Consider the following 17881-nt stretch of genomic DNA (forward strand, 5'->3'; position numbering starts at 1 on the left):
AGTTCCAGAGAATCTGACACTGTTTCCTTCAGGTGGAGTACAGAGCTAAAAGAGCTAACAGAGCTAAGTGGCTAACAGACAGAACAAGTAGGCTAATCGTCGTGACATCCCTAGACAGCTAAAGAGCCAAACTGGAGCAAAAAGAGACTCGGTGACTCAGATTGAAGCGGTTTAATTAGTTTAATTAGAAACAGGTGGATGGTCTTAATCAGCTGATTCTTCTTCCTTAGCTTGTTTTTGACGTTTTTGTCCCTTGTGGCCAAAAATGGGAACTGCAGCTTTAACTGGTTCATTATTGGTTAATTTGGTGTTGTTTGATTAAATCTTTGTTTGAAGCAGTAATTAATATGAATTAATATTAATGTGGTGATAATTGGTGCCATCGCTCGTCTGTACCTACCGAACCTTTTTCGTAGCAATAACTCGTCAGGATTTCGTCCAATCAGGAGAGAGAGAGAGAGAGAGGAAGTGGAGATCGAAGGTCTGATTCTGTCGCCCCTGAAAAATCTCTAAAATCTATTTTTCTAAGAATCACTGAAGCACTTCGGAACAAAACGACTCAGTAACGGCAGCACTTTAAAAAACCGAGCCGTGGCCCCGCCCATCGCCCCGCCCACGGCCCACGGCCCCGCCCACGCCGCTAAACCAACGTCTGCTGCTTTAAAAAAAAACAAAGTTCACTTCACGTTCACGTTCAGGGCTCAGAAACACGACCTGCATCGCTACGGCAACACAACTATCCTATAATAGTATATCAGAGAAAAGAACTGTACAAATGTATATGTTTGGAATTATGAATATGAATATAAATAACCACTTTGTTTCTGGTCTCAGATCAGTTTCACCTTGTTTTACTGAGACGAGCTCAACTTCCTGTTGTTGTTCAAGGTTTCATCGACTCTGTTGTGTTTGTGTGGGTAGTGACGGACGCCATCTTGGCTCTGTTTCTTTTCTCCAACATGTTTAAGTGGATCATTTGTTTCTGGATGTTGTTGCTCCTCCAACTTCTTCTTCTCCTTCTCCTTGTTTTTATATTCTGTTATGTTTCTTTTTCAACTCTCTCTTCTTCTTCTCTCACCCTGAGTTCAGACTGTGACCTTTTACACTGTAGAAAAATAAATTTACAGCCTTTGAATAAAAAACACTCAGAAAGGTTCAGACCGTTGTGTCCAGGTGGTTTTTACTCCTCGTTCTTGTGTTTTGAGACTCATTTTGTTTAATGTGAGTTTATAGATCCAAACACACACACACACAAAGCTGCAGTGTTTCCACATCGTGATGTTTCAGCTTCGTGACAGATGGAAAAACAAGTTTCCAGAATAAAGTCACATCATTAGGAGAATAAAAGTTGTTTGTCGACAGAAAACTACGATGGAATATTAAGGCCACATTGAGAAAACAAAACAAAACACAGACTTCGGGAATAAAGTCAATTTCCTACGAGAAAAAAGTCATAACATTACGAGAAGTCGTAAATTTATGACTTTATTCTTGAAGTTTTAGATTTTTTTATTTGTCAATGCGGCCCTAATACTCCGTCGTAGAAAACAGATGTTTTTTTTTTACATTTTTATTGTCACAATTAAAAAAACAAAACCAGAAGAAACGAATCAGACAGAAGGAAATGATAAACGACACAGAAATAAATGAATAACTCTGTGTAGATAGAGAACAGCTACACAATCCTCTGAACTTTTACTTTGAAATGTCCACGTCACCTGACTTCCTTTTAATTCACTCCACAATCAAACAAGGAAAAAGGAAAAAACTTGAATTTACAAACTTTAAAATGAGATTATTTCTTTGTGTACGATGTGTGTGTGTGTGTGTGTGTCATCAGGTCGTATTATGTCACAGTGCGTCTGGACGCGGCCTCAGGCTCAGAGTGTGGGACGGCGCTCACACGAGCAGCAGTGCATGCTGGGTAAAGATGCAATGATTCATGTTTAAGAACACGTCTGTGGGTCCAGAGAGAAGACAAGATGGCGGCGCAGAGATTATACAACCAGGCCTCAAGGTGTAGAGGGGGGGGTATTCAATAATTTCTTCAATAATCACATTTAATGAGATTCGACCTCAGATTTGACTGAGGTGGTCGGACTGTACAGGTGATACTTCAACATGGTACAGTACACTTTACTACAATACAATATACTAAAGAGGCAAGGCAATTTTATTTCTATAGCCCGTTTTTACAAACAGTTTGTCTCAAAGAGAGTCTGACTGGGTCTTTGAGGATTAGTAACTACAATGAGATCGGTTGATCTTTGACATCTGATCAAGTCTCATATGAATTAAAGCTTGAAGACTGAAAAACAGAAATACTGTAAATGAATGTGAAAACACAGAAAAGACTTCAAGTGAAATCATGTCTGACATTTTATTTGTTTTTTGACAGCAGTGAAACATTTTTAAACAAGAGCACGAAGCAGCTAAACACTGAAGCAATCCACCTAGCCTCCATGAGGCGCTGCGTGAATTATGGGAGCGACTTCCGGTGCAAAACGGAATTGGCGTTTGTTACATGCTTACAGTGCACGCTAATATATGTTTTTCGAGTGTTAGAGACATAAAGCATGTGGGAACACCACCTGTTGTTGCTCAAGTGGCCAAAGATATAACACACAGAGCATATTAAGCTATGTTGTTATCTCAGTTGCTGCAGATGGTGAGGTAATGAACAATCTTAAAAGCTCTGGAAATGTTTAAAAAGCATTTTCTACACAGTTATAAGGACGGCTGCGTTTTGTTAAATAAAAGATGTGGGCCACAATTGTATTTACCTTAAAGCATCACCGAGCCATGGGTCTTATCTCAACGTCAGGTGAAATACAAACAGCAGGGTGTTCATGTATCACAGGTCAAGGCAGCTCTTGCAGGCGTGCTGCTGCCACACGTTGAAAGGTAAATGTGGATTGTTCTGGTAGTTTTAATGATTATTTTCTACAGTGTATTTGGGAAGGTGGGCGCCCCATCCCCCCACAAAAGTTGTAGTTAAAAATAAATCCATTATTTAGCCTAATGTTAATTTAATCAAAAAGACCTAGAACATCCGTAATGAGTTGCTATCGTTTCATTACATTCATCACAATGTGTTTCTTCCAGGTGCATTTGCAACGCCCCAAGGAATAAGGTGGATAGAATCAAAGTATTGCTATAGCGATCAATAAGCATTGATTATTGATAAACTGCAGCTTTAAACATGTAGGCTATTCACTCAGAAGTCGTGCTCGGTGCTCGATGCCATGACATCATCTCTGCTTGGCTTCAGTGGACGGTTGGTTATCTGCCAGTAACAGGTGAAGGTAGGAAAAGGTAGAAAACATATTTATACATGTTATAATCAATCAATTAATCAATCAATCAGTGGAGTGTTACCTGTGGGTCTGCGGCGATACAAAGACACCATGAGGACGGTGCAGATGAAGTACGGACTGAACACCACCAGGTATCGGACCACGAACAGCACAAGCTGCAGGACGGACCAGGCAGGGGGCGGAGCTCCAGAGGTGGGCGGGGCAGAGCGACGGGGAGGGGTTGAACCTATGAGTGGGGTTGCAAATCACACCTGGTCAGGTAAATATCAGCTCCTGTTTGCATTGCATCATGGGTATAAACAAACTCTTTGTCAACCTGAGAGTTCTGAATCAAACTCAGTTCAAATACTGTGGGAACACAAGGCTGTGGGAACATAAGACTGTGGGAACATAAGACTGTGGGAACATAAGGCTGTGGGAACATAAGACTGTGGGAACATAGGACTGTGAGAACATAAGACTGTGGGAACATAAGGCTGTGGGAACATAGGACTGTGAGAACATAAGACTGTGGGAACATAAGACTGTGGGAACATAAGGCTGTGGGAACATAGGACTGTGAGAACATAAGACTGTGGGAACATAAGGCTGTGGGAACATAGGACTGTGAGAACATAAGACTGTGGGAACATAAGACTGTGGGAACATAAGGCTGTGGGAACATAGGACTGTGAGAACATAAGACTGTGGGAACATAAGACTGTGGGAACATAAGGCTGTGGGAACACAAGGCTGTGGAAACATAAGACTGTGGGAACATAAGACTGTGGGAACATGAGGCTGTGGGAACATAGGACTGCGAGAACATAAGACTGTGGGAACATAAGACTGTGGGAACATAAGACTGTGGGAACATAAGGCTGTGGGAACATAGGACTGTAAGAACATAAGACTGTGGGAACATAAGACTGTGGGAACATAAGGCCGTGGGAACATAGGGCTGTGGGAACATAAGGCTTTGGTAAAATAAGACTGTGGGAACAAAAGACTGTGGGAACATAAGGCTGTGAGAACATTAGACTGTGGGAACATAAGACTATGGGAACATAAGACTTTGGGAACATAAGGCCGTGGGAACATAGGGCTGTGGGAACATAAGGCTTTGGTAAAATAAGACTGTGGGAACATAAGACTGTGGAAACATAGGGCTGTGGGAACATAAGGCCGTGGGAACATAAGGCTGTGGGAACACAAGGCTGTGGGAACATAAGACTGTGGGAACATAGGGCTGTGGGAACATAAGGCTGTGGGAACACAAGGCTGTGGGAACATAAGGCTGTGGGAACATAAGACTGTGGGAACATAGGGATGTGGGAACATAAGGCTGTGGGAACGTAACATAAGGCTGTGGGAACATAAGGCTGTGGGAACATAAGACCGTGGGAACATGAGGCCTTTGGGAACATAAGACCGTGGGAACATAAGACTGTGGGAACATAAGACCGTGGGAACATAAGGCTGTGGGAACATAAGACCGTGGGAACATGAGGCCTTTGGGAACATAAGACCGTGGGAACATAAGACCGTGGGAACATAAGACCGTGGGAACATAAGGCTGTGGGAACATAAGACCGTGGGAACATGAGGCCTTTGGGAACATAAGACCGTGGGAACATAAGGCTGTGGGAACATAAGACCGTGGGAACATGAGGCCTTTGGGAACATAAGACCGTGGGAACATAAGACCGTGGGAACATAAGACCGTGGGAACATAAGACCGTGGGAACATAAGGCCGTGGGAACATAGGGCTGTGGGAACATAAGGCTTTGGTAAAATAAGACTGTGGGAACATAAGACTGTGGAAACATAGGGCTGTGGGAACATAAGGCCGTGGGAACATAAGGCTGTGGGAACACAAGGCTGTGGGAACATAAGACTGTGGGAACATAGGGCTGTGGGAACATAAGGCTGTGGGAACACAAGGCTGTGGGAACATAAGGCTGTGGGAACATAAGACTGTGGGAACATAGGGATGTGGGAACATAAGGCTGTGGGAACGTAACATAAGGCTGTGGGAACATAAGGCTGTGGGAACATAAGACCGTGGGAACATGAGGCCTTTGGGAACATAAGACCGTGGGAACATAAGACTGTGGGAACATAAGACCGTGGGAACATAAGGCTGTGGGAACATAAGACCGTGGGAACATGAGGCCTTTGGGAACATAAGACCGTGGGAACATAAGACCGTGGGAACATAAGACCGTGGGAACATAAGACCGTGGGAACATAAGGCTGTGGGAACATAAGACCGTGGGAACATGAGGCCTTTGGGAACATAAGACCGTGGGAACATAAGACTGTGGGAACATAAGACTGTGGGAACATAAGACGGTGGGAACATAAGACTGTGGGAACATAAGACTGTGGGAACATAAGGCTGTGGGAACATAAGACTTTGGGAACATAAGGCCGTGGGAACATAGGGCTGTGGGAACATAAGGCTTTGGTAAAATAAGACTGTGGGAACATAAGACTGTGGAAACATAGGGCTGTGGGAACATAAGGCCGTGGGAACATAAGGCTGTGGGAACACAAGGCTGTGGGAACATAAGACTGTGGGAACATAGGGCTGTGGGAACATAAGGCTTTGGTAAAATAAGACTGTGGGAACATAATACTGTGGGAACATAAGACTGTGGGAACATAAGACTGTGGGAACATAGGGCTGTGGGAACATAAGGCCGTGGGAACATAAGGCTGTGGGAACACAAGGCTGTGGGAACATAAGACTGTGGGAACATAAAACTCTGGGAACAAAGGGCTGTGGGAACATAAGACTGTGGGAACACAAGGCTGTGGGAGCATAAGACTGTGGGAACATAGGGATGTGGGAACATAAGGCTGTGGGAACGTAACATAAGGCTGTGGGAACATAAGGCTGTGGGAACATAAGACCGTGGGAACATGAGGCCTTTGGGAACATAAGACCGTGGGAACATAAGACCGTGGGAACATAAGACGGTGGGAACATAAGACTGTGGGAACATAAGACCGTGGGAACATAAGGCTGTGGGAACATAAGACCGTGGGAACATGAGGCCTTTGGGAACATAAGACCGTGGGAACATAAGACCGTGGGAACATAAGACCGTGGGGACATAAGACCGTGGGAACATAAGACTGTGGGAACATAAGACTGTGGGAACATAAGACTGTGGGAACATAAGACGGTGGGAACATGAGGCCTTTGGGAACATAAGACCGTGGGAACATAAGACTGTGGGAACATAAGACCGTGGGAACATAAGGCTGTGGGAACATAAGACCGTGGGAACATGAGGCTGTTCCCACAGCCTTGAGGCTCATTTTTATTGTTTCATATATCAGATCATTGTTTATAGACTTTTTAGAAATGTACTTAAACTTAATATTGTTGCTGATACTTGAAGTTTTTGGAAAACTACTACCTCTTTTAAACTCCAAAATGTTATAGTTTTTCATTCAGTCTCTGATCATAGACTACTCTGACTTCAGACACTTCATGGGTATCTACCCAGAGAGGGGAACAGAGGCTATCCAGGGAAAGTGTCATCAAGAAGACACCTATGATGGTCCAGAAGATGTCTGAACCTCATGGAATTTCATCATGTAGGTCAGTGAGCTCAATCTTATATCTTGTTCTTAACTCCAGATGTTGTTCCGACAGACTGACATTGCCCCATTAAACCAGTGGAGACTATAAGCATGTAATGTTATTGTACATCCCTGAGTTATTTAGATTTTTCTCTCTGTCGTTGTTTTAGAGAAGCAACGCTGGAATAAAGCCAGGGCGAGGAACAACGACCAGCAAGGTGACGATCATCTCTCCCTGACCAAGAAGATTCCTCTTTAAATCAGGACTGTCCACACATAACCAGACAAAGATGAACATGCACCTACACCTCACAGAACTCTGTAAGAGGTAAAACACAACCCTCAATGGACAATTCTGAGGTAAAGCACACGCCTACTGCACAGAGATCTTATGAGAGGAAACACAAGCTGTGTTTCAATGTTCGCTAAGGGGCAATTTTAGTTAAATGACATTGTTTCCCGCAGACAGTTTGGCTGTTTTTTACTGTTACTTATAATATTTTTAGCTTGTTAATCTGGGATGTCTAACAGTATTTATGTTGACACTGCCTGTCTAAATAAACATTTGTGTGATGTACATCCTTTGTAGGTTGTTTATTGATTGTTAAGTACCTGTCAGAACAATACAGTCTTTAACTGCATTGAAAATTGAGATTGTATATATTCTAAACTGCTAAACTGAGTCACTTATGCCTGTTAACACTGAACGGTGAACATTTAAAGTGACCCTTATCAGAATGTAACTGATATTCACAGAAATATAGCCTAAATTTGTTACAGTGTACTCCTAACATCCTTACTGTAGATAAAGCAGTTATTTGTATTATTATCATCCTATTTTTCTTAGGCATATTTAGTATTTTTTGTGGTTTAATATCATTTGAAATATCATTGAAAGTGGGTTGATCTTTAGTTAGGTTGAAATTTCAACATTGTTTCAATATTAGTGTTAATAGAAATATCATTGAAATTCAGTTGAGCTTTAGTTAGAAAATGAACATTGTTCAATGGTTGAAATTTCAACATTGTTTCAATATCTTTTTTGTAGAAATATCATTGAAATTCAGTTGCGCTTTAAGCCTGCCACACACATAAAGATAATCGGGCTGATTTTGCCCCGATTTTCCCCCTTCCGACCACGGACAGACACCGCCCGATTATCTTAAGGTCTTAAGATTATCTTATAAGATTCTCTTGTAGTGTGTGGTGTGTTAAGAGTCAAAATTCCCCCGACAATCGGCTCGGAAAACGTTCGGCGCCGATAATCGTAAGTATTAAACATGTTCAATATTTACGATTATCGGGGCCGACTTCGGTGGCCGTTTCAATCAAAAGTCATCTTGTGTGTGGAAAGCTGGTGTTGTGCGGAGAAGCGCCTGCACCGAGCTCTGCATGCTGCTCGCAGCAACAAGCCACTTCTCCACACAGCACCGGCAATCCCACAGAGAGCCACGGTGCAGCCCTGAGCCCTGGCATTACATGAGGTTCACACAGACATTCACACATACACGGGAGGTTTCCTGAAGCCGATAGCAAAGACGGTAGTGCTCGTAGCCGGCAACAGCCGGCAATACAGCAGCCATGTTTAAACGATCATGTGACCGCCGCTCACAGCCCGTCATGTGACAGCGCACGGCTCCCTATTGGACAGCCGCTTGACTGCTCGGTGTCCGGAGCCACAGACACACACAGATGGGATCGTTGTAAAGGCTGAAGTGTCCCGCTTTCATTAAAAAAGAAATTACGTCGCTCTCATTGTCCATTCCGGAAATAGACCCGAAAGAGTAGCTACAACGACACCCCTGGTATCGCTGCTGATGCCGGATTGTTTTCTGACCAGAGGTCGAAAAATCTTAATGTGTGTGGTGAGCTGTGTTTGGAATATCGCAGCACCCCACACACAATACGATCAAAACTGTTCAATCACAGATTTTGTATCTTTATGTGTGGGGTCTCTCACAGATAATAAATCGGTTGAGATTTATAAAATCTTTATGTGTGTGGCAGGCTTTAGTTAGAAAATCAATATTGTTCAATGGTTGAAATTTCAACATTGTTTCAATATCTTTTTAGTAGAAATACCATTGAAATTCCATTGATCTTTAGTTAGAAAATCAACATTGTTTCAATATTAAAAAAGGGTGCAAACTGATCTAAAATCAACGTTCCAGTCCAACGTTGATTCAATTCAATTTCAATGACTCAACATTGACAAAATAATGTTGATTCAACACTGTTTCAATGATTCTTTGCTATCTGGTAAATTTCTTTTAATGCGCATTTCCCAGTAATTCGAATCACTTTGGATGGAAAAAGGGCTAGTGTCTCCACAGTCTGATCTTACCAGTCACAGTGATGTTGATGCTGCTGGTTGTTGCTCCCTCTCCAGACTCACACCAGTAAACTCCACTGTCAAACTGGTCAACAAAGCCGATCTCACAGGAGGAACCACTTAATGTTCCCCATCCAGCTCCACACCGAGTCTTCTGCTGTCTAGTTGTGCTCCTCATCACCTTCCATCCAGCAGAGCTGTCGTCCTCCTCACAGCTCAGAGACACTGATTCATATTCAAACAGCTGAGAGCTGCTGGGACTCACAGTCAGACGAGCTGGGGAGGAGAAAACAGCTTCATGTCAACAAGGTCACTTGAGCAGCAACAACAATTCATTCTGTAACGTAGCTACACACGGAAGCCGAGAACGGCCACATCCAAAATATATTTTTTTATTACCGTTTTCTCGTGATAACGACTTATTATTTTGTTATCTCGATAGGCTATAAGACCGTTTTCTCGTGATAGCTAATTCATTTATGGTAGAATGTGTTGACATGGTTGCCTAGCAACAGGGTTCAGGTCGAGCATGGTGCAGTTAAATAAATCCAGCTCAGTAAACAAACTTTAAGTGTAACTTATCGGTCCTTCATTGTTGACAGCTCGAGTGCCGAAGCGGAAGCAGGAAGTAACGGGATTTTGTAAAAAATGTTCAAGAATAGGATCTCTAACCCTACCTTTAACTCCACCATTAACTAGGTCAACCCAATATAAAAACCAGTGTTTAATTGTCACTAGCCATGTTTCCATCAGTTACATGCCGCTATTTCGACATTGACCTCTAATTGTCAGAATAGCTGCATTATTTTTTTTTTTCATTGTCGGAGTAGCGGCAGCTCCTGTTTGCAGTGCATCATGGGTATAAACAAACTCTTTGTCAACCTGAGAGTTCTGAATCAAACTTAGTTCAAATACTGTATTTGGTGATGGATGCTATGGTTAGCTTGTCCCAAATTTTAGCATTGACTTGCTTACAGGTTAGCTGCCTAATGTTTTCAGTTAGCTAAATTTTAACTTAAGGTTGAACTTAGAAACAGGGTCATCCCTATGTTCCCACATTTCTAACATTTTTTTTTCACTGAAAATTTGGCCCTATGTTCCCACAGGGGGGAAACCGCCATTCTGACATCCCACCAGTCCGACATAGGCCTCTAATTGTCTAAATGGCAACACTTAATTTTCTATCAAACGTCCCGTCATTCCGACAATTTTTGCCTCCTATGGTCGGAATGACAGTATTTTTGTTCTTTTTTTTTTTTAAACATCCTGCCTTTCCAACAATTCCTTTAATAGAGTATTTTTTCCCCAAAAGATTTTGCACTGGTTGGGTTTAGGCGATGAAGAAAGGAGTTGGTTAAGTTCAGTAAAAAGAGCAGGTAGAGTCTAGACAGGCCAGATAGATCGAGAGAGTCACCTGTTTTTCCCCACTGAAAATTAGGCCCTATGTTCCCATAACATCACACCCATAGACATCTTTCCACACGTAGCAGAGCATGCGCCATGTGATAAATCTCAAATGTGGGAACATAGGGCTGTGGGAACATAAGGCTGTGGGAACATAAGGCTGTGGGGACATAGGGCTGTGGGAACATAAGGCTGTGGGAACATAGGGCTGTGGGAACATAAGGCTGTGGGAACGTACATAAGACTGTGGGAACATAAGACTGTGGGAACATAACATAAGGCTATGGGAACATAAGGCTGTGGGAACATAAGGCTGTGGGGACATAACATAAGGCTATGGGAACATAAGGCTATGGGAACATAAGGCTATGGGAACATAAGGCTGTGGGAACATAAGGCTGTGGGAACATAAGACTGTGGGAACATAAGACTGGGAACATAAGGCTGTGGGAACATAAGACTGTGGGAACATAAGACTGGGAACATAAGGCTGTGGGAACATAAGACTGTGGGAACATAAGGCTGTGGGAACATAACATAAGGCTGTGGGAACATAAGGCTGTGGGAACATAAGGCTGTGGGAACATAAGACTGTGGGAACATAACATAAGGCTGTGGGAACATAAGGCTGTGGGAACATAAGACTGTGGGGACATAAGACTGTGGGAACATAACATAAGGCTGTGGGAACATAAGGCTGTGGGAACATAAGACTGTGGGAACATAACATAGGGCTGTGGGAACATAAGGCTGTGGGAACATAAGACTGTGGGAACATAAGACTGTGGGAACATATGACTATGGGAACATAGGGCTGTGGGAACATAGGGCTGTGGGAACATAGGGCTGTGGGAACATAAGGCTGTGGGAACATAAGACCGTGGGAACATAGGGCTGTGGGAACATAAGACTGTGGGAACATAAGACCGTGGGAACATAGGGCTGTGGGAACATAAGACCGTGGGAACATAGGGCTGTGGGAACATAAGGCTGTGGGAACATAAGACTGTGGGAACATAAGGCTGTGGGAACATAAGGCTTTGGGAACATAGGCATAGCTAATACTTAGCCTACACTTAGGCCATCCTTTCATGGCCAGCGTTAGCTTATCTTGTCATTACCAATATGTCTGGACATCTGTTTGTTTGACATCAAGCACATGAAAAACCTGACCTTTGACCTCCTGACCTGACTTCTGACCTGTGACAGTGATCCAGCTGGGTGGAGACCCTCCATAGCCTGTGATGTCACAGCTGTAGAGGCCTTCATCAGACTTGGTAACATGGCGGATGGTCATGTGACGTGTAGGCTCAGTCCTGATGAGGGAGCCATCTTTATAGAAAGCAGCTGGGGGGTTGGAGGGAGGGGTCTCCTTTGATTGACAGCTCAGAGTGACATCATGTCCCTCCATCACAGGATGGACAGGACTCTGCAGGATCACTGGTTTATCTGAACACAGAGACAAAGTACAGCAGTTGATCCATTTCCACACAGCTGCATTAACACTGACTCCACAGTCTGATCTTACCAGTCACAGTGATGTTGATGCTGCTGGTTGTTGCTCCCTCTCCAGACTCACACCAGTAAACTCCACTGTCAAAATGGTCAACGAAGCCGATCTCACAGGAGGAACCACTTAATGTTCCCCATCCAGCTCCACACCGAGTCTTCTGCTGTCTAGTTGTGCTCCTCATCACCTTCCATCCAGCAGAGCTGTCGTCCTCCTCACAGCTCAGAGACACTGATTCATATTCAAACAGCTGAGAGCTGCTGGGACTCACAGTCAGACGAGCTGGGGAGGAGAAAACAGCTTCATGTCAACAAGGTCACTTGAGCAGCAACAACAATTCATTCTGTAACGTAGCTACACACGGAAGCCGAGAACGGCCACATCCAAAATCTTATCTCAATAGGCTATAAGACCCTTTTCTCGTGATAGTTAATTCATTTATGGTAGAATGTGTTGACATGGTTGCCTAGCAACAGGGTTCAGGTCGAGCATGGGGCAGTTAAATAAATCCAGCTCAGTAAACAAACTTTAAGTGTAACTTATCGGTCCTTCATTGTTGACAGCTCGAGTGCCGAAGCGGAAGCAGGAAGTAACGGGATTTTGTAAAAAATGTTCAAGAATAGGATCTCTAACCCTACCTTTAACTCCACCATTAACTAGGTCAACCCAATATAAAAACCAGTGTTTAATTGTCACTAGCCATGTTTCCATCAGTTACATGCCGCTATTTCGACATTGACCTCTAATTGTCAGAATAGCTGCATTATTTTTTTTTTTCATTGTCGGAGTAGCGGCACTTTACTATTTTTCAAACATTCCGCTTTTCCGTCATTGATTGATTACGTTGTTGTCAGACGTTTCCTTCTGATTTTTTTTTTTTGCATCTGAGACACTGTTTCTCATCGAATACATATAGGCCTATTAGAGAGAAGAAAAAACAAAACATCAGACATGTGCAACGGGCAGTGGAGCATGTGAGGTGCGGATATCAGGAGGAGTCGGCTTTGAAAGTAAAAAAAAGAAAAAAAAGAGAGTTTATTTCCTATAAATTAACAATTCTAAAATCAGGGGAAAGGGGAGTTGAATAAAGTTACTGTCTGACGAGAGTGGCGACAACATCAGATTTGTGTGGACGGAGGACAAAACACCGTAGTAACTTTTTAAAAGATTAGTAAAGGAGAAAAACATCAATGCTGTCCACTGCCCGCTTGTCACTAAAGCTATGTCCTCTCTCCATGGTGATATCCACACTCCGGGTCGGGAAGGCAGTAAAGCGTTTACAGGCTGGTTGCCATGCCAATCTGTGGAAAACTCGTGTGAGTTTTGTGTTTTTCACCAAAGTCTGTGCTTTTAATGGAAACACACAGGATTTGAATTTCCTTTAATGCGCATTTCTCAGTAATTTGAATCACATTGGATGGAAACATGGCGACTGTTGTTGCTACTGTTACAGCAGTTCACTGACCTGTGTGGGTTGTGCAGCAGAGCAGAGACATCACACCTGCAGAGACACAACAGTTTCACACAACAATAAACAGACAAACTGAAGTGGGTTTAGTTTTGCGATTACTGAGGTAGAATGGGAACAGAACAGAGAAAATGGTTCTGTCTTGTATTATCCATCCCAGAGGCTGTCTCCACTGAGCTAACGGCACATTGTTTGACTGTGAACACATTGCTTCCCTCATAGTTCTTCTTGACTGTCTTGTTTCCTTCTCTGTGGATTCATGTTTTTCAAACCCTCTAGGTTGATATCTCTGTGAAGTTTCACTGACAGAAAACGACCACCCTACCGTCTCCACAGACTGAGGACCACGACTAACTTTTGATGTGAAACCAATCTGAACTGAACCTCCGACAGCTCAGACAGCTTAAGGTGTAAAATGTCTAAAGCAGGCATCACCAAATGGAGGAAAATTGAAAATTGACAATAGATATGAAAAAGTACTTCGTTGATTTTATTTAATTGACATAGGGGTAGGCTATAAAACACCATTTGGACTTTATAAGTTTAGTAACGGGACCTCAATGCATTTTAACTGAATATCCCTGGTCTAAAGTTTCTACCAACAGACATGAGGACAAATTAACTTACAGAGCAGCATCAGCAGAGACGTTTCCTCCATCCTGACTCTTCATCAACATGTTACATTTGTTCTCCGATCAGTTTACGGTAAAAAAAAAAAACTAAAAAAAAAAAAAAAAAAAAAGAAAAACTCTCTCACTTCCTCCTTGTGGTTAGCTGGGTGTTACCACTACAGAACGCCCTCCCTGTGGCAATCAGACCGTAAAACTCTCCACCCTTCGGTAGTAGGTGAACATAAACAATAATATGTACAACAACATACATTTTTAAATTATGTTTTGGCCCTTTTGCACAAGTATTATATCATTTTTAAATTATGTATTGTACTCAAATTATGTAGCACAGTGTCTATCTATCTATCTATTCACAGACTGAGTGTCTGTATTCAACAAAAATAGTGTGTGAAGTGAAAACATAAAGACACGAGTTAAGACAGAATTAAAAAATCTAGAAGGTGACAGGACTCAACCAGCAAGGACATCAGCACCCTCACTTGAAGCTGATCTAATGATAAGAAAGGCTTGACTTTAATTTACAAATTATTTAAATTAAAATGATTAGTATATCATTATATCAAAACTTAAAATCTTGTTACTCGTTGATAGAAAGAAGCAGCCATTTCATGAAGACAAGTGAAAGAGTGTTTGTCTCACGTTTAACCACTGGTCTGTGATCAGGATGTGACCTATAGTCACAGTTTGCAAATTGCAGTTGCACACTGCAGAGTGCATCACATGTCATCCTCTGGGCATGGTTCCTGTAAACAGAGAGCAGGTGCTTCACTTAGAGAGATTTTCTACCATGTGGACCCGGAGTCAGGGCCAGAGGAATATTCCAGAAAGCAGGTTTTATCAAAACCCAGAGTAAGTGAACCCTGAGATCCGGGAAACTCCTGGTTTTCCTTTCCAGGATGAGAGGTAACTTAAACTCTGAGTCAGTCACCATGGTAACTAACAAGTTGTCACTGCTAAACTAGTCTAATAGGCTCTATGCCGAGGGTCACATGACCAAACCGGAAACCGGGTAACTCCACTTCCGCTTAGATTCTGACAAGCACAACGCGCGGTAAAAACAAATCAAACCCACTTCATTTTTCCACGATTTTGTTGTTGCTCTTCCCAGGATGGCACAACAACTTTTTTATTCACGATGCCTGCAGGAATTACCCAATCTGAGCATGTCCGACGTCCATCGAATCATATCTAAAGCTCCTACCACGAAAATGGACAAGGGCTTATAAAATGTTAATAGTTGTGCTAATGCTAACTCTCGCTGTCTGTAACTTACTGCCAGGTTATAGACTACTTGTTCCCTGCAAATTCTCACGATTAATTACTGGCTGAGTTAATCTGTTTTTATGAGCCTGTCATCGGTTCACTGCTATTCCAACATGGAAATAAACATTTAAGACTTCCACCGGTTAATTTATTCATATGTAATGTAGCCTATAATGTAAAAAACATATTGTGGACATGGTAAAAAGGTTAAAAGCTCTAAAAAATGCCTTCTCTATATTTCTGTATACTTTGCAATTACCAGTTTGAAAAAAAGATTACACAAAGGAATGAAATATGAAGTTTATTCAACAATGTCCATTGTTAACATAAAAAAAAACATTTAATATACAACTTGTAACCTCCTTGTATGACGTCGGTCTGAAGGAAGTGCCGGCTGCAGACGGTGGTGCTCTTTTTTATTATTACGTTTTTTCTTTTAATATTGTGAATCCACTTCTTTCTTTGGTCCACATCCTTGGGGAACGAGTGGAAACTGACAGAGCTGTTGAATCTCCCTGAGATAGGGCATTCAGGAACACAGCAAAAGCTGTGGTTGCTAGCACTTTGCCTTGACTGGCACTTCATCTTCTTTTCCCTGTCTTTACTCGACATTTTTCAAACATAAAACATAAAAGCGATAAAAAAACATTATACATTACATACAACATAAAAGAGACTATAACGTACCTGTAGCAAAAGAACGCGTAGAAGTAGCTGGCTGTGGTCTGTTTGATTTGTTTTTACCGCGCGTTGTGCTTGTCAGAATCTAAGCGGAAGTGGAGTTACCCGGTTTCCGGTTTGGTCATGTGACCCTCGGCATAGAGCCTATTGAATATTTACTGACATTAATTTTCTTCTTCCTTGGTGGTAAACACACAACCAGTGTTTGAGGTTCATTATTGCCAACGCATGTGTATTTTTCGTGCACCACTGCAATGCATTGTGGGTGATACACAGCTCTGGAGCAAGGGGGCAGTTGTCGGTCTGAGAAGTGAAGCTCACTTCCGTGTTCAAAAAACTAAACTGCAATCCCCTCGGCTTCCTCTGGGGGCTGGTGTCAGAAGGGAGCAACCCCATAGACCCCCATGTTAAAATCACCCACTTTACAGCTTAAAAACACATTTACAGCCTGGTACATTTTATTTTTTTGGTCTCAATCGATAGTTTCTACCCCCGCACACACTCTGAGGGGGGTGAATTTTTTTTTTAACTCTACTGTTTTACTATTATTAGGTTTAAAATTCTGGCCAATTAGGGCGTGGAAACGTTGGAGACCGCTGCTACGAGGCCAGTGGGCGGGCTCTCGGCCGGCTAACGGCCACACCGCTCCAAATATGGCAAGTAGAATCCAACATGGCGCAGCTCAAACCCCCGTAGTAGAGACACAAAACAGACTCCCCCAAACCGATGGGTGACGTCACGGTGCTACGTCCATTCTCTCTACAGGCTATGGTCTGGAGTGACCATCAATGTTGACTCGATCACTCATCCCTCAAGGGTCGATCTCACCGAGTTCACATCAGCTGTTTAGAGAAATGGAACAACCTGCTTTTGGAATGCAGCCTAACTGTTAAGAGACCACACCTGTGAGCCACGTGATTATGACTGCTGAAATGTAGACACACCAATCTGGTTTAAGCATGATAGAAACCTGTCACCTGTCTTTTACCAAAATAGAATCCGATTTTTCCCTGTTAAAAGGGTTTTCCATGGAGTTTTTTCTCAGTCGATGTGAAGGACAGAGGATGTTGTTGTGATGGCATGTTGGTAAAAACGGGCTATAGGCCTACATATAAAATTGCCTTGTCTTGCCTAGAAATAGCCAGGTGAAGAGATGGACAGTTCTTTGTTTTTTTTTAGTTTGTAACCTGGACACTAGGCTACTGTATGTCTGTCCACAGACAGTGTGATGAACTCTACTGTAGTAACATGAAGCCTGGGACAGGTTTTGTTGACATGTTGACTGATTTAAGTCTATGGAGAAACAAATGGTATGTTCAATTTACAATGTGTCAGTGTTTGGTGAATTTGCTGTATATTTGCAATTTCTCTGTGTTCTTCACTTACAGTACTCTTATCACTGAGAAGTAGAACTGCTGATAGTGATTTAGGTTAAACACAGCAGTTTGTAACTGGTTCAAACAAAACGTGTGTGTTTCCATTTGGCAACAAAATGAATTTTATGAATTAGTGTATAGTTTTTACAAAAGTGGTTCATTCGGCAAATGATCTGAGGTGTTCTGCTCTCTTCTATTAACACAAATATTCACCTTACTTCTGCTTTAAATCAAATTATAAAATGTTTAAGTTGAATTAGTATATGTGGTGTGTGTGTGTGTGTGTGTGTGTGTGTGTGTGCGTGCGTGCATGCATGCATG

The 17881-nt window shown here is 42.5% G+C and overlaps 1 protein-coding gene across 1 annotated transcript; it reads right to left on the minus strand.

Annotated features, from left to right (window-relative positions):
• Positions 1-1846: 1846 nt before the first annotated feature.
• On the minus strand, positions 1847-14266 carry LOC146965791 (hemicentin-2-like). Its single transcript, XM_085763977.1, has 6 exons — positions 14236-14266; positions 13606-13641; positions 12159-12422; positions 11831-12079; positions 3379-3543; positions 1847-1920 (listed from the first exon to the last, which is right to left on the minus strand). Exons 1-6 carry the CDS (start codon positions 14264-14266, stop codon positions 1847-1849), a joined length of 819 nt encoding a protein of 272 aa, XP_085620103.1.
• Positions 14267-17881: the final 3615 nt, after the last annotated feature.

This window comes from Trachurus japonicus, chromosome 20, assembly GCF_045865225.1.
Source record: "Trachurus japonicus isolate A0001 chromosome 20, Traja_1.0".
Classification (NCBI taxonomy): Eukaryota; Metazoa; Chordata; class Actinopteri; order Carangiformes; family Carangidae; genus Trachurus; species Trachurus japonicus.